An 18,321-nucleotide genomic window follows, 5' to 3' on the forward strand; every position below is an offset into this window, starting at 1 on the left:
CCCATCGATTTAGCCCCCAGACGGCTCCATGTGGCCCCACCGCCTGGCTCACAGCAAATTCTCAGAGCTGCAGAGTCCTCTCGGCGAGGCGGCCGATGAGGGAGACACAGAGAGGTCAAAGGAGTGGGGGAGTACTACAGAGTCAACCGAGCCCAAAGTGACCTCAGCGGGCGGAGGCATCGCTTGCGATTCGAAAAAGGTCCATGGACCACTCACCCTGCTGCCCACCGCGGACCCAGACGACTCGGATGGCCTGGATGGGCTCCAGGAGGAACCTGTGAGGATCCTGTTGGGGGAGTCTCAAAGTGCACGTGCGGCGGTATCCCCTCCAGTGACCCCTCAGAAGCCCTACATGTACCAACACTGCTCGTACCCGCCCTACCTGGCTATGTGTGAGAGCGGCGGGAGTTCTTACAGAGGGCCGTCACCCACCGTAGTCCACAACTACCCAGGTAAGAAACAAAACCGGACACGTCTGTACGTTTTCTTTGACAATTTTTCAAATGTAAAGAGGAGTCAAGACTTTTAGGGTGGGGAGTTTAGTTCCCAGTAGTCGTTTCTTGCTCAATTTAGGGGATGAAGTTTACCTGGCTTCCAAAGTTGCATGCGAGGCGCAACGGAGTCAGTGCGGCAGTGGTGTGAAAGGAAAGGTTGAGAGTTTAGGACTGAGACCAAGGTTCCTGTTCAAAATTGTAGTCACTGATTAGTCTGAAAGACACTGTTACCAAATCAGAGGTGGTCAACTCTTGATTGTCCCCAGTTTTCCGGGTGGTCTCTTGTGTAACAGAGGCAGAAACAGTGGCCGTGTGAAACGGACAAGCTTGGCTGTGTCATGTTGAAAACATAACGCTTCACTTATCCCACCCTGTGGTTGCAGTTGTTAGGGTCATTACCCTAACAGAAGTTCTGTATGAAAGACATGATCAATTTTTTTGGGGATGTGTACTGAACCTTGAAATCTGTCACTGAAGGCTTCCACTACCCTTTGTACGGCAAGACGGCGGGCCGGGAGGAGTCTGAGGTAACATACTATTACTCATTTTTTAGAAAGAACTTTTGAAAAAACGAGAGAATATAAGTGTGTGTGTGTGTGTGTGTGTGTGTGTGTGTGTGTGTGTGTGTGTGTGTGTGTGTGTGTGTGTATGCACACCTAGCCTAGCGAAAAAGGTTCCCACGAGCCGGAGCGCGAAGTGGACCAAAGTGACCGAGGCCACACGACGTTGGGCCGACACCTGCACGTGCATCATCACACACACTTGGGACTGGCGTACAACCTGGTGGCGGGACAGTACGATATCTACCCAGGTAGGCGTAGCACAACACTATGAACTACATCCCAATACACAAAATTTAACCAATACGTCTCCGGTGTACTAGGAAGGGTTGCCACCTTTCAGATCTGACCGAGATACAGTAATACTTCAGCTCACAAACTTAATTGCTTCCCATAAAGTGTGTAAGGCGAAAAGTCCGCCTGCCAAACATTTATTTCCCATAAGAAACCATAAAAATGAGAATAATCCCTTCCCAGGTCCCCATAAAACATAATTTTCTACTAAATAATCCTTACAACTACACAAAATATACCTTATGTTATGTATAATTAAGGTGCTGTTGTTTTGTAATGAAATAAACTGCACTGTATAATTAAGTCATTTTATTTACCTTTGTGATGGTAGTTGTCAATGGATGACCAACTTCCAGGTTGCCTCTTGATGACATCCGAGTGAAGTTGCCGTGCTTTCTTGGCGATAATACCCTCACTCACACTGTCCCCTGCTAGCTGCTTTCCATTAATCCAAATCAACAGAAGTTTTTCAATCTATTCTATTGAATGAGACCATTGATTAGACAACACAGAAACACCTCAAGCCACACGTAGCAATGGTCGACTTAGCATACTGGTACTGGGACGCTAAGTCACACAAACGCACACCTCGTTGGTGTTTTTTGATGATCTTCTTCTGCTCGAGCGTCATTTTGTTTTGTGTCCTCTTCGGCTTTACATTAGCCTGTGGTGGAGTCTTTCAGTCTCATAATAGCAAAAGTACTACACTCGATAACAAACCACGTCTGCACTGGGTGCACTCAAAGAAAGTGGGTGTGGAAAAATAGTCCGCCAGCCACCGTGGCGCTGTATGGTTTGGTTCGTCCGCCAAAAACTAGTTTGTATGCCAAGGTTATATTTTTGAGAATTTGATGTTCGTAAGGCGAAACGTTTGAGCTAAAGCTTTAGTTCGTAAGCCAAGGTATCACTGTATTATGTCTTTTATGTTAGTTTACTGTCGTTAAATTCAATGTTTACGTTAATGTGTGACAGACGCATGGGACAATTAGGAAAACACGGAACAAACCACGTGCCGTGTTGGATCAATCGGCCACGCGGCATTTAATTCACGATTAGGGGACGTTTACGTTGATGGTGGCAACCTCCCAGCACCCGACACAAACCACAATAACAGATGAAAACACAACCTGCAATCCATAGTAAATTGTTTTTTTCGTGTTTATTATGTTTGTCTCACTCGTGTAAATGTCCGTCTCCGTTTGCCTCGCTACACCCGAGGCGTACCTACTCCCGTGAGGTTCTGCTCGACATCGGCAGTTCATTTTTATAACCAAAACCAGCTGAAGCAGAATTGCTATGCAAGCATGGATTGCTCAGGGAGTCGGCTCGTCCATTGACCCCCACTCTTCCACCGACCCCCACTCCTGCACCCAACCCAGATTGGAGGCGCCACAAGCGCTGTATGAGGAAACAGAAGAGGGGAAAGTGTGGAGGTATCTGCATTAGGCTCGCGTCTAGCCCCCACCGGCCGTCCATTCCTACCATCACACTGGCTAACGTGCGCTCGCTGGACAATAAAATGGACTACATCAGACTTCTCCGCTCAACTTCCAAGACCGTGGGTGAGTGTTGTGCCCTTGTGTTTGTGGAAACATGGCTGACCGACAGCATACCGGACAGTGCCATCCAGCTACCCCAGCTAACTAGCTTCCGGGCAGACAGAGACTCACGGCGGGGGACTCTGTGTTAACATCAGTGATGCCTGGTGCCGCAACGCTGTTGTGGTATGCAAACACTGTTCACCACTGATGGAGCTTATGGGCATAAAATGTCGGCCATTCTACCTGCCGAGGGAATTTAGTGCCATACTGCTGGTAGCAGTTTACATCCCCCCGAGCTCAATTAACAACAGGAGCGCGGCATTGAATGAACTCTACCAGCACATCAGCGAGCAACAGACAGCCCACCCAGATGCTTTCCTTGTCCTGGCTGGCGATTTCAACCATGCCAACCCGAAAAGCGTTTTTCCACAACTCCATGGACACATTAACTTTCCGACGAGAGGTAACAACATTCTGGACAATGTTTTCACCACACACAAAGGAGCCTACAAAGCCTACCCCCTCCCCCACCTAGGAGCTTCGGACCACTCCACTATCATGTTAATGCCCGCATACAGGCCACTTGTCAAAGTCGTCAAACCAGTCAAGAAGCAGATAAGGCTGTGGTCTGATGGGTCGTCAGAGGCACTCAAAGACTGCTTCTCCAACACTGACTGGAACATGTTCAGACAAGCGGCCACCTACAACAGCACCACCGACCTCCAAGAGTACACAGACTCTGTTACCTCCTACATGAGGAAGTGCATGGATGACGTGACTGTCACCAGATCTGTCACCATCCTGGCCAACCAGAAGCCATGGCTGACGGGTGAAGTCCACAGGCTCCTTAGGGCTCGGAACGCTGCCTACAAAGCTGGCGATGAGCTGGGCCTGAGGACAGCCAGGGCCAACCTGTCACGTGGCATCAGGATGGCCAAGAGACAGCACTCCAGGAGGATCGCCAACCACTTCAGAGACAGCAGAGACACCAGGAACCTGTGGCGTGGGATACAGATCATCACAGACTACAAGCCCTCTCCACAAACCTGCGAGAACTCCACCACTCTGCTGAACCAGCTAAACAACTTCTTCGCCCGCTTCAAGGCAGACAACAGCACTCCAGCACAGAAGACCCCACCACCTCCCGGCGAACAGGTGCTCACACTGTCCCAGGACAGTGTGAGGCGATCCCTCAGAGGGACCAACGCACGAAAAGCCCCGGGTCCCGACGGCATTACTGGCTGTGTTCTGAGAGACTGCGCTGTGGAGCTCACAGATGTCTTCACGGACATCTTCAACACCTCTCTGAGCCAGGCTGTTGTGCCCCCGTGCCTCAAAGCCACCACCATTATCCCGGTCCCTAAGAAGTCGTCCCCCACCTGCCACAATGACTACCGCCCAGTCGCACTCACTCCCATCCTCATGAAGTGCTTCGAGCAGCTAGTTACCACATCAAGGCTGCCCTCCCCCCCAACCATGACCCCTTCCATTTTGCATATCGGGCCAACCGCTCGACCGATGATGCCATCTACACTGCTCTCCACACAGCGCTCACCCACCTGGAGACCAGAGACTCCTACGTCAGAATGCTGTTCATCGACTTCAGCTCAGCATTCAACACAATCATCCTCCAACAGCTCACCGATAAACTGAGCAAACTGGGGATCAGCACCTCCCTGTGCAACTGTCTGCTGGACTTCCTGACGGGGAGACCACAGGCAGTCAGAGTTGGCGACAACACTTCCAGCACCATCACGCTGAACACAGGAGCCTCCCAGGGGTGTGTGCTGAGTCCCCTCCTTTTCACTCTACTCACGCACAACTGCTCACCATCATCACCCAGCTCCAACCTCTTCATAAAGTTTGCGGATGACACGACTGTGGTGGGCCTCATCAACAACAACGAGGAGACAGCCTACAGGGACGAGGTCAGCCGCCTGGCCACGTGGTGCAAGGACAACAATCTCCGTCTGTATGTGGAGAAGACGAAGGAGATTGTTGTGGACTTCAGGAGAGTGCGTCCCCAGCATGCTCCACTAACCATCGACGGTGCTGCAGTGGAGAGAGTGAGCAGCACCAAGTTCCTGGGAGTGCACATATCCGAAGACCTGTCCTGGAGCCACAACACGGCATCAATGGCCAAGAGATCCCACCACCGCCTGTACTTCCTCCGCAAGCTCAAAAGAGTTGGAGCCCCGACCCCCATCACGACCTCCTTCTACCGCGGTACCATCGAGAACATCCTGACCAGCTGTGTCACCGTGTGGTACGGCGCCTGCACCGTGTCCTGCCGTAAGACTCTGCAGCGCATCGTGAGGACAGCTGAGAAGATCATCGTGTCTCTCTCCTCCCCCTTCAGGACATCTACAACACCCGCCTCACCCGCAGAGCCATCAGGATCGCTGGCGATCCCACACACCCCTCCCACAGCCTCTTCAGCTTGCTGCCATCGGGTAGGAGACTGCAGAGTCTTCGAGCCAAGACCAGCAGGCTCAAGGACAGTTTCTGCCACCAGGCAGTCCGGAGACTCAAATCCCTCCCAGCCCTGCCCAGCCTGCCCCTTCCCACTGCCACACTCACCGAACTCTGAGTACACGCTACATGTTGTACGATCATCCTGAACTCCATTTTTTTTTGTTCTTTCTCATTTTTTTCTGCAAGACCTCACTTCAACCCTTTCTTGTTGTTTGTTTTTGCATTACTACATTACGTCACTTTATATACGTCACTTCCTCACTTTACATATGTCATTACCTCACTTTCCAGACGACACTACCTCACTTTACATACAGAAATTACATGTATTGTCTGTTGTCAATTGTATGTCTTTTTAGCCACGTAATAAGTGCCTTGCATATTTTGCATGCTGGGTCCGAGAGGACATCAATTTCATCTGTGCTGTATGTCATGCATATTAGCATATTTGACAATAAAGCTGACTTTGACTTTGTCTTTGACACAGTGCAACAAAGACAGAGTATTCCACCTTGGATCGTCGCTAAGATAACCGTACGGTTGTAATCATTGGTGTTGTCAACGCGCTTACAACGGTTTAGAAATATTTGACAGAAAATACAATTTTCATCGGTGGATTGGGATGTGATACTATTTTGTGCTGTTGTGCTGTGTTTTCTGGGTGTATCTTAGCAATTTTACAGTGAGATTTACTCGATTTTGTGTTCAAGGTTTAAGCTCCAGGTCTCTGGTGCCTGGTCCGCAAGTGGGAGGACGAACCGCTACTGGTACGTTTAACACACGTTCATCAATTGATCATGATTTCATATGAATCGTTAGCTCTTACCTCTAACTGATGATGATTTTTACCATAAACGCTACTCTGTGGTTAGCATGTTGATATTTCAGCAGTAAGAGCGCTCAGTGGTATTTCCACATTGTGTGTGCAGTTCTGAGTTTCATTCGTAATAAGGCCGTAATGACTCCTTCAAAATGGCTACTACCGTTTTGGTAGCCATCTTGAAGGAGTCATTTGAACAGAGCAATCTGCATATCGATTGCGTTGACCGTATGCGCGTGTCATATATGTGTTGAATTCTATCATATATCCTTGTCATTTTTCCGCAGAGAGTGAGATGAAGAAGTAGTGACGTGGCAAAAGGAGGAAAGAAAACAAAAGGGTCCGAAAAAAAAAAAAACCTAAAAAAAAGTATCATTTCTCGCTAGCGCCACCAACAGAACGGACGGCGTTTCGTAACCACAAAGCAAGTGGACTTTAAGGAATGACGCGTGTACAGCAGTGTTTGTAAAATGCACATTATTGTTCAGATTGAATGTACTGCTGATGAAGAGGATGACAATTATGCTCTGTTTGTATCGCTATCAGATAACTCTACATGTTGATGATATTGTCCTACTGTATGTGAGCGTAGCCTTTCCCGCTTCAACCCTTTTCCCACTGCTGTACATTGCGTTTCGCAGTCATTACCATGCGCTCGCCATCACCGGATGTGGGAGGGGGGGGGGGGGTGTTCGGATGGGACGCCGCATTCGCCAAAGTGAGAAAAGTGAAGTCATTGTGCGAGGTGACGTTATGTAACATTATAAAACAATGGCGACGGTATTTAATAAAAAGTATCAAAAGAATATACAGTGATGCCGCAGCTTACAAACTTAATTGGTTCCCAGAAAATGCGTGTAAGCCAAAAAGTTTGTCTTCCAAACATGTATTTCCCATAAGAAATTAAAAATGAGAATAATCCGTTCCCAGGTACCCATAAAACATTATTTTCTAGTAAATAAGCCTTAAAACTACACAAAATATACCTTATTTTATGTATCAAAAATGTGCTATGCTATTGTATTAAAGAAATTAAAGAATATTTTATTAAAGAAATAAATTGTATTGTATAATAAAGTTGTTTTATTGACCTTTGTGATGGTCGTTGATGTAGTTGCCTCGTGATGATATCCGAGTGAAGTTGCCGTGCTTTCTCGGCGATAATACCCTCACTTCCACGGTCCCCTGCTTGCTGCTTTTCATTCATCCAAATCAACAGAATTTTTTTCAACCACTTCTATTGCCTGAGACCGTTGCTTAGACAACACAGAAACACCATTAATAGCTTCCTTGTTCTTAAGGATGGTAGCAATGGTCGACTTAGCATCCAGGTACTGGGACGCTAAGTCACACAAACGCAAACCTCGTTGGTGTTTTTCGGTGATCTTCTTCTGCTCGACTGTAATTTTCTTTTGTGTCTTATTCGGCTTAAAACTGGCCTGTGGTGGGGTCTTTTTCGATCCCATAATAGCAAAAGTACTCCACTTGATAACAAACCACGTCCGCACTCAAAGAAAGGTGGTGAGCCACCGTGGCGCTCTGTGTAGTTTGGTTTGTACACCGAAAACCAGTTTGTCAGCCTAGACTATATGCTCGCGAATTCAATGTTCGTGAGTCGAAAAGTTGGTGCGCTAAATAATAATAATCCATTACATTTTAAGCGCCTTTCAAAGCGCTCAAGGACACTTTACAGTCACAGACAAGCATAGGTACTACAGTAAAGTCTCGTTATATTGATATTCAAGGGAGTCCGAAAAAATATCGATATAACCGGGACTATCGATATATCCGACCCTGTTTGCATGTAATTTTCTCCGTGCGTGAATAGAAATAGTATTGATATAACCGGGACTATCGATATATCCGATATCGATATAACGAGACTTTACTGTATAAAAAATAAAATACAATCACAAATAGAATGCAATAAATAAAATACAATTATAAATAGAAACAAGAGAGAGAGCTACACAGAAAATGCAATTTTAAATAGGTGGGTTTTAAGATGGAACTTGAAGCTGGGAAGAGAATCGATGTTACGAATGTTGAGAGGAAGTGAGTTAGCTGAGGTATCACTCTACAGTGAGACCTCAACTTACAAACACCTTATCTTACAAACTTTTCGTCTTACAAACTTTTCGTCTTACAAACGTCAAATTTCTGAAAATTAAACCTTATAATAAGCACTATTTTCATGATACACACCCACTACGGCTGGCGGAGTGATCTTCGGCGGAAGCACACGACCGAACAGCACCAGAGGTTAAGTTACCAACAGTCCTTATGGAAGGTGACTCTCCTTCTATAAGCCATCAACGACCATCAAAAAGGTCAATAAAACTTTATTTTACAGCAGTTTATTTCTTTAATAACAGTCCTCATGTAATGCGCCTCTCTTTCCAAACAGCAATTCCCTTTGACCTCCAACGCCATTCCATCAAGCCATCAATGACCACAAATGTAAATAAAGTGACTTTATGATACAATGCAGTGTATTTCTTTCATTACAATACAATAGCACATTTATTATATATAGAATAAGGTATGTTGTGTGTAGTTTTAAGGCTTATTTAGTTGAAAAGTATATTTTATGGAAACCCGGGTACGGATTATTCCCATTTTAATGGTTTCCTATGGATTTTTTTTTTTTTTTTGAGATACACACTTTTCACCTGACACACTCTGTCTGGGAACCAATTAAGTTCGTAAGTTGAGGTCTCACTATATTTGAATTGAACAACTTTACGTACCACTAGGGGGGCACCCCACGCACCATCTGTGGAACTCGTAGAAGGCATTTTGAATCGCTTTCCGAATGGACGACACCTCAACAACCCTTCAATGCGCCTTCGTCATCATCAACCTGCAGATTAGAACGAAATAGAAATAAACCCCAACTCATCCCGCTGCTTGTTGATAGATGTATGCCTCATTCGCATCTAAAATGTCAAACAGACGCACAGATGCCAAATCAAAGTACAGGTAACATAATAATAAATAATAATACATTACATTTGAAGCGCCTTTCAAAGCTCTCAAGGACACTTTACAGTCACATACAAGCATAGGTACTATCATAAATAAAATACAATCACAAATAGAATGCAATAAATAAAATACAATTAGAAATAGAAACGAGAGAGAACTACACAGAAAATGCAATTTGCATCCAATTTACGACCACTTGACTTACGATCACCCATACTTGCGCCCATGACCTCCAGACCCTATTTTAAAATTTTTAATTCTACGCTTGGCACAGCAACGCGCTCGCAGGCCGGCAACGTGTATGACAATTTTGGCCAGCCAGCCAGCATCTCACTCTCGCACAGCAATCGACCGTGTGATGCCACCAGAGTTTGCGAGTCATTTAGCTTCCGAGTCTATTCAACATTTTGAATGGATTTCGACTTACGACCATTTTGATTTATGACAGTTTGGTCGGAACGGAACTTGGTCGTAAGTCGGATGTTACCTGTATTTTTAGGAGTTTGTTTCAGGTGCACTTACAACAATGCAGTACAGTGATACCGGTTATATATACTGTTACGAACCCCTTGGCTTGCGAACGTTAAATTTATGAAAGGTTTACCTTGGCATACAAACTACTTTTTGGGATACACACGGAGCTGCCACAATAAGTGATGTGTCGTTCGCGAACGAGCCCGTTCTCCTCACAAGAAAATGGCAGCCGGCTTGTTTTGGTCCTTTATTTCCCGCCTCCAGTCGTCGGTTAAAGCCACGTGATTGGTCAAGAACGCATGGGTGAGGGGGGGCGGGTTTAGTGACGCAGCAGTGTTAGGCGGGGGGTTACAGACAGAGAGAGAGTGAAGCCATTCTCCCAAAAATAAAATGGCAGCTGCCATTTTTTTGTCCTCTATTCCCCGCCCCCAGTCGTTGGTTAAAGCCACGTGATTGGTCAAGAACGAAGCAGTGAGGTGAGGTGGTTTAAACATTAAAGAGACAGGCAGATGGCAGAGAGTGACAAAATGGATAGAAAACATTGAAATTTGGACTTTTTTAATCTTTGATAGTTGAAAGGCAGAGTGTAGACTGCAAGGTTAAAATTCCCATCAATCAGGCTCCACAAATAACACAAGCCATCTGTACACTTGATGCAAAAAGCTATCAACCCAGCTAAACAGAACACAATTGATGAAGAAATAGGTAAAATTATTGCAGAGAAAGCACCTACAAGGGATCATTCCTCAAGATGGTGAAATAAGAAGGCTACGTTCCTCATCAAGTGTTTATTGCTGATGAAACCCGATCATCACAAAGGTAAATAAAACGACTTTATTATATAGTACAGTTTATTTCTTTCATTATAATACCATATCACATTTATTATACATAAAATAAGGTATATTTTGTGTAATTTTAAGGCTTAGAAAATTAGAAAGTAGAAAATTATGTTTTATGGCGACTTGGGAACGGATTATTCTCATTTTAATGGTTTCCTAAGGGAAATCTAATTTTTGGGATACACACTTTTCGCCTTACACACTGTCTGGGAACCAATTAAGTTCGTAAGCCAATGTATCACTGTACTTTGAATAAAGCAGTTCGCTGATACGTGTTGTGACATTTCCGATTTCTCAGCGGCCCTTGAATGCACCGTTGCATATCGTCAGCATACAATAACAGAGTAAGATAAGTTTATATCAGTAACTTTGGTGGGTTTATGTTTACTAGTTTTATATCCGAAAATAGCATATTATTTTCCAAAACGTCATATTGTAAATTAAATGTATTATTATTATTATTATTATTATTATTATTATTATTATTATTCCACCATAGTTTCAGCAAAGCTGATGTCCACGGTGAGCACAAGGCCATTTGTCAATTTGTCAGTCGAGCATTCTGATGGTTTTTTTTTCCTTTGGTTGATCTTGCAAATATGAAATATAATGTGGTGCTGCTCTTCGACTTGAGCCCCCCTCTCTCCCCATCCCTTTGCAGCCATACTCTGACGCCCATGATAATATTTAAAAAGTAGCAACATGTAAAGAATCCAACTTGAACTGATCATGTCATGTGTTCTGATGTTATGTGTCCTCCAGCAACAGCCCTGCCTCATTCCATCCATACAAACTCGTAATAACACATCCCGCCGTCCACGCATACAACTTGAACATGGTGATACAATGTCTGTTTACAAAATACTACGACGGGGCACTGTTGTTGTCGTCATCCAGTGGCCGTGGAGTATCCGATGGAAATAAATTCATACATTATGAGACGTTATATCGCTCTGAAATCAACATGGAACCTGCTGTTGCTTGTTTTATATGTTTGGCAATCACAATCTATTCACAAACACACACACACCTCGGTTTACGAACACCTTGCCTTCCGAACTTTTCGGTTTACGAACTTTGATTTTCTGAAAATCAAACCTTGGCATACGCACTACTTTTCGGGATACACACGGAGCGTAATTTTCGGCGGAAGAACACCAAACCACACGACCGAACAGCGTCACAGCCGGCCTACCTTTCCACACCCCCTATCTCTGAGTGCACACGTCGTTCGTCTTCAAGGATTTATCACAAATATTTTTGCTGTTATGGGACCGAAAAAGACCCCACCTTAGGCTCGTGTTCAGCCGAAGAAGACACAAAACAAAATTACAGTCGAGGAGAAGGAGATCATTGAGAAACACGAACGACATGTGCGTTTGTCTGACTTCACGGCCCAGTAGCAATATGCTAAGTCCATCATTGCTCCCATCCTTTGCAACAAAGAAGCTATTAAAGGTGCGTGTGTTGCTAAAGGTGTTTCCGTGCTGTCAAAGCAACGGTCTCGGGCAATAGAAGAGGTTGAAAAACTTTTGTTAATTTGGATTAACGAAAAGCAGCTAGCCAGCGACAGTGTGAATATAGCAATTATATCAGAGCAAGCATGGCAAATTCACTGTGATATCGTCATGCGGCAACCTGGAAGTTCGCCGTTTATTGATGATTTCATAACACAGGAAGAGAAGTCTGAACCCCATTCCATCAAGCAATCAACAACCTCACAAAGGTAAATAAAACGACTTATTATACTATGTATTATTTTTATTATTATTATTATTATTATTTATTATTATTTATATATATTTATTATACAGTACAGTTTATTTCTTTAATTTCAGTCCTGTGACGACATACATACACAATGCACAATGCATACAATTGCATATATTGTGCATTGTGTATGCTGTGCATTTACAGTGAGACCTCAACTTACGAACTTAATTGGTTCCCAGACAGAGTGTATATCTAAAAAAAAATTCCCATAGGAAACCATTAAAATGGGAATAATCCGTTCCCGGGTTTCCATAAAATATACTTTTCAACTAAATAAGCCTTAAATCTACACACAACATACCTTATTCTATATATAATAAATGTGCTATTGTATTGTAATGAAAGAAATACACTGCATTGTATCATAAAGTCACTTTATTTACATTTGTGATGGTCATTTATGGCTTGATGGAATGGCGTTGGAGGTCGAAGGTCAAAGGGAATTGCTGTTTGGAAAGAGAGGCGCATTACATGACGACTGTAATTAAAGAAATAAACTGTGCTGTAAAATAACATTTTATTTCCCTTTTTGATGGTCGTTGATGGCTTATGGAAGGAGAGTCACCTTCCATAAAGACTGTTGGTAACTTAACCTCTGGTGCTGTTCGGTCGTGTGCTTCCGCCGAAGATCACTCTGCCAGCCGTGGTGGGTGTGTATTATGAAAATAGTGCTTATTATAAGGTTTAATTTTCATAAATTTGACGTTTGTAAGACAAAAAGTTTGTAAGTTCAGGTGTTTGTAATTTGAGGTCTCACTGTATTTGTTTCACCTTGGCGGACCTTGGTTTTCTTTTGATACTTTGTATTTTTTCTGTTCAGATGATTTTGATGTTTTAGATTTTGTTCCTGCTGACTTTATTTTAATACACTTTGTCAAACACAACCTCCTGCTTCCTCCTGCCTGCTTTTTGGGATCCGCGACCGCCATCACCACATTGCAAACCGTGACAGAATAACCCAACCAACCATCAGATCCCGCAGGTACAACGGACCGTTCGCATTTTCACCCTGTGCCTGGCAGTGCAACGTCGACGTCGAGCCATGCGTCGTCGCGTGATTGTGTGAGATAGGGTCGCACTCACGCCCACGATAAGCTGTGCCGCGTCCACGCCCACGCCAGGCTGAGACGTCTTTCCAGGTGGCCGTCCAGGGTGACACTGGGTGTCTGGCAGTGCACGCCCATTTCCAGCCCCACGTCGTTGTGCATGTTGAATTGAGTCGCATCGACGATGAGCCGTGCAACGTCCGCGTCAGTCACCGAGACTCCACTCACCGGTGCCGGTTAGTTCACGTTGACGTTAGCCCATGCCGCATTGAGTTTGAACTGCGTCACTCGACGAGCCGTAACATCCACGTGAATGTCCGGGCGACACCCGTTCCCATACAGCCGTCCGGGGTGCCACTCTGCGTCTTCGTCCACGTTAGGCTGAGTCCCGTTCCCATCAGGCCGCCCCCCATGATATGCTGGAGAGGCAACGGTTGCCGTCTCCCCCATTGTTTCGGCGAGTTGGACCTTTTGGGAGACTGTTGGGACTTCTGTAAGCAGTCCCTTGAAGGGGGGGGGGGTACTGTCATGATCTGGTTGGCAACCAACGGGTGGCGCTGTCCGCCCCGCCTACACCCGCACAGGTGCTGGTCGTTCTAATCAGTGGCAGTCGAAAGGACTCCCGGCATGATCATTCGGTGTAGGGTCATTGTATGCAATTGTATGCATTGTGTGTGCATTGTATGCTGTGCTTGTGTTTGTTTCCTCTTGGCGGACTTTTACTCTTGGTTTTCTTTTGATACTTTTTTCTGTTCAGATGATTTTGATATTTGAGATTTTGCTCCTGCTGACTTTATTTTAATACAATTTGTCAAAAACAACCTCCTGCTCCCTCCTGCCTGCTTTTTGGGATGTACAACCGCCATCACCACCTTGCAAACCGTGACACTTCCAAACAGCAATTGCGATTTGTCTCATGGGCGTGCCGCCATGCTACCACGATCTGCGGGAGGCGTTCAGCAAAGACCGCACGCAATCCCTGCGACCTCACCGACCGTATGACTGCGGCATAGACCTACAGCCCGGGGCTCCACTCCCGGATTCCCGACTTTATCAGATCTCTCACCCAGAACAAGACGCCCTGCGCACATACATTGACACCTCCCTTGCGGTGGGACTCATACGACCCGCACGTTCTCCGCTCGGCTCGGGGTTCTTTTTCATCGAAAAGAAGAACAAGAACCAGCATCCGTGCATCGACTACCGGGGTCTGAACGACATCAGCATCCGTAACAAGTACCCGCTCCCCCTCATGGATTCGGCCTCCGCACCACTCCATTCTTTCACCATATTCACTAAACTGGACTTGCGTAGCGCCTACCATCTAGTTCGTGTCAGAGAGTGGGACAAGTGGAAGACGGCATTCAAAACACCCTTGGGGCATTTTGAACAGCTGGTGATGCCGTTCGGACTTACCAACGCTCCCGCCATATTTCAAAATCTTGTCAATGATGTGCTCATTTTCTCCAAATCCGCAGAACATCGGCAGCATGTCCGACGGGTCCTGGCGCGGCTCCTGCAAAACCGGCTCTATGTGAAGGCAGAGAAGTGAGAGTTCCACGTCCGTTCTCTGTCTTTTCTAGGGTTCATCGTGGAGCAAGGGCCACTTCGGGCCGATCCCGCCAAGACCAAAGCGGTGGTAGAATGGCCAACCCCCAAGACGCGCAAACAACTCCAGCGATTTTTGGGCTTTGCCAATTCCTACCACCGCTTCATCCGTGATTATAGTCAGAAGGCACTTCCCCTAACCCTGTCTCACTTGCACTAAAGTTCCGTTTAGGTGGACACCCGACGCTGAGGGGGCGTTTAACCGCCTGAGACGCGCCTTCACTAACCCCCCTGTATTACGCCACCCCGACCCGGACCACGCATTCACGGTAGAGGTGGACGCATCGGAGTCCGGGGTGGGGGCGGTATTATCCCAGCGCTCTCCAGTTGACCAGAAGCTCCACCCGTGATCCTGGCTCTGCAGGAGTGGAGACACTGGCTTGAAGGGGCTAAACATCCCTTCACAGTGTTCGCCGACCACAAGAACCTGGAGGCCATTTGGTCCGCCAAGAGACTGAAATCGCGCCAGGCCCGGTGGGCACTGTTCCTGACCCGCTTCTATTTCACCCTCACCTACTGCCCAGGATCGCAGAACACCAAACCGGACGCCCTGTCACGCATTCACGAGCCGGCAGAGAAGGAGGAGGTCATCACCAACATCCTGCCGGCGCAACGCATTCTGGGCGCCCTTTGGTGGGAGGTGGAGGAGAAGGTTCAGGAGGCCCAAGGTGGTAACCCGGTTCCCCAGGGTTGCCCGGTGGATCGCCTATTCGTCCCCCCCGCACTGCGTGCTGAGGTGCTGCACTGGGGAACGCCTCCAGGGTCGCTTGTCACCCTGGAGTCAACAGGACGATCCACCTTATAGCCCAGCGGTTCTGGTGGTCGGACTACAGGAAGGACATCGCGGACTCCGTGAAGGCAGGCATTCCCAGCCTGCGCCTGTGGGAAGGTCTCCCATCAACCCCCGGCGGGACTTCTCCAGCCACTACCAGTCCCCTCCCGACCTTGGCCCCACATCTCCCTGGACTTCGTCACGGGCCTTCCCCCTTGTGGCAACACGGTCGGCCTCACGGTGGTGGACCGCTTCTCCAAGTCGGCCCACTTCATCCCGTTAACCAGGTTGCCGTCCGCCATCGAGACGGCCCAGCTCCTGGTTAACCACGTCGTCCGTCTCCACAGGATTCCGGCGGACATCGTGTCGGACCGGGGACCGCAGTTCGTGTCCAAGGTATGGAAACGTTTCTGTCGGTCCATTGGGGCGTCGGCGAGCTTGTCGTCTGGCTATCACCCTCAGTCCAATGGCCGGACGGTGCGCAAGAACCAGGATCTGGAAGCGGCTCTACGGTGCGTGTTCCTCCAGCGTCATGGGCTCTCCACTTGCCGTGGGTGGAGTATGCACACAACACTGAACACAAGCCTGTGGTGGGGTCTTTTTCGGTCCCATAACAGCAAAAGTATCTGTAAAAAACTCTTTGGAGGCAATCTACGTCTCTCTCTCTCTCTCTCTCTCTCTCTCTCTCTCTCTCTCTCTCTCTCTCTCTCTCTCTCTCTCTCTCTCTCTCTCTCTCTCTCTCTCTCTCTCTCTCGATCGACGTGTGCATTCAGAGAAAGGGGGTGTGGAAAGGCAGGCCGGCTGGGGCGCTGTTCGGTCGTGTGCTTTGGTGTTCTTCTGCCGAAGATTACTCCGCCAGCCGTGGTGGTGGTGGGGGGGGGGTGTATCGCGAAAAGTAGTGCTTAATTCAAGGTTTAATTTTCATGGATTTAACGTTCGTAAACTGAAAAGTTCATAAGGCAAAGCATTCGTAAACCGATGCCCCACTGTACCAATGACGTGCAGTCAGGGGAGGCGGGTGAGGCTGTGCCTCTCCTGTCATCATGGAAATATCAAATGACAAAATAAATTAAACAGTTATAGTTATTTAGTGAATTGTACTTTAACGTTCTTTTCCATTTAACTTCACCATTTTGTAATTTTTTCTTAAATCGCAGAATTTTCACATTTACCGTTCAAATACTAAGACGAGCAGTGAGCCGTCGGCTCACGGCTGAGCCTCACCATGTATTGCGCAATGACTATGCTAACTGTGCTGGCTTGCTCTGCAGTGAGACCGCATTGCTGTCCCTCTGCATATCGCTATGAAAGTGTTCAAACACTTTTAGTATATGAACTAAATTTCTACAGTTTAGCTGGTGTATATAATGTCGAGTCACTTTACATTATAAACACTGTACGACAGTGTTTATTTTATTTTATTTTTATTAAACATACATACATACATACAGACAGACAGACAGACAGACAGACAGACAGACAGACAGACAGACACTGTTTGCATAGGTGAGGCACACAGTTCTCCTGCCTCATAACAGGGGGCGCTGGTGATTCCAGAGATTCTTTTTGCGACTCCTCAGCTGCAGAATAGAATTAGTGATGACAAGCTGCAGTAAACAGTTGGCAAGTTAAGTGCAACCATCCGGTCATTTATTGTGTTGCTTGGCCTTATTTTCAGAATGGAGGATTAAATATCCAAATTGAAAGAATTTTCTAAATTGGACTTTCAATCGAAGCAGGAGATAATTAAAGGAAGACCAACACCGGACTGTATAGCTCACAAACGGTGAGGGATGGATGTATATCTCCTGGACAGCTTCTCAGCTTTTTGGCCCAGAAGGATCTCATTGAAACTATTCCTGAGGCGACAACGTTGCTCCAGCTCGTGCTCACTGTTCCTGCTACTACATCATCAGTGGAGCGGCCATTCTCAGCACTGAAGACTGAAAACATACAGTCGGAACATGACTGATCTAGGACGACTTTCTTCACGAGCAGTGATCTCCATTGAGACAGAGAGACTTTTAAAACTGAAGAAAGATAAGGAAGGCGTCAGTGCCTCACCAGCCATGAACCTCGCCGCACGTCACTGCACTATACATAGGGGGTGAGACAGAGATACATAGAGAGAGACAGAGAGAAAGATACGGAGACAGAGAGAAACATAGAGAGAGACACAGTGAGAAAGAGACATGGATAGAGAGACAGAGACATAAAGAGAGACAGAGAGAGACATAGAGACAGAGAGGAACCTAGAGAGAGAGACATGGAGACAGAGAGAGAGAGAGAGAGAGAGACAGAGAGAATAATAATCATAATAATAATAACACATCAGAGAGCGAGAGAGAATAATAATACATGAGAGACAGACAGAGATAACAATAATAATAATAATAATAATAATAATAATAATAATAGGCGACCCAAGTCAAGTGGTTAGCACACCGGCTTCACAGTGCAGAGGTCGCCGGTTCGCGACCCGGTCCGACCCTGTGTGGAGCTTGCATGCTCTCCCCGGGCCCGCATGGGTTTTCTCCGGGTCCTCCGGTTTCCTCCCACATTCCAAAAAACAGGCATGGCGGCTGGCAACCAATTCAGGGTGTCCCCCGCCTCGTGCCCGAAAACAGCTGGGAT

The 18,321-nt window shown here is 46.5% G+C and overlaps 1 protein-coding gene across 5 annotated transcripts in view; it reads left to right on the forward strand.

The window, feature by feature from the left end:
• znf608 (zinc finger protein 608) overlaps positions 1-18,321 on the forward strand; it is a 36,910-nt gene that overhangs the window by 18,067 nt on the left and 522 nt on the right. The window contains exons 5-10 of one of the 5 annotated variants that reach the window (XR_016114791.1): positions 14-452; positions 972-1,021; positions 1,155-1,305; positions 6,075-6,131; positions 14,786-15,974; positions 16,035-16,945. Coding sequence is in view for 3 of the 5 variants with exons in the window: in XM_088995180.1 (XP_088851306.1) it covers positions 14-452; positions 972-1,021; positions 1,155-1,305; positions 6,075-6,131; positions 14,786-14,859 (771 nt within the window). In the remaining 2 variants the exon portion in view is untranslated. Of the gene's footprint in view, positions 1-13; positions 453-971; positions 1,022-1,154; positions 1,306-6,074; positions 6,132-6,471; positions 13,146-14,785; positions 16,947-18,321 lie in introns of those variants that run through there. The other 4 variants (XR_016114792.1, XM_088995180.1, XM_088995181.1 and 1 more) reach the window with 4 other exon arrangements.

The sequence above is a fragment of the Hippocampus bargibanti genome, linkage group LG04 (assembly GCF_051943395.1).
Source record: "Hippocampus bargibanti isolate YZ-2025 linkage group LG04, ASM5194339v1, whole genome shotgun sequence".
NCBI classification, from domain to species: Eukaryota; Metazoa; Chordata; class Actinopteri; order Syngnathiformes; family Syngnathidae; genus Hippocampus; species Hippocampus bargibanti.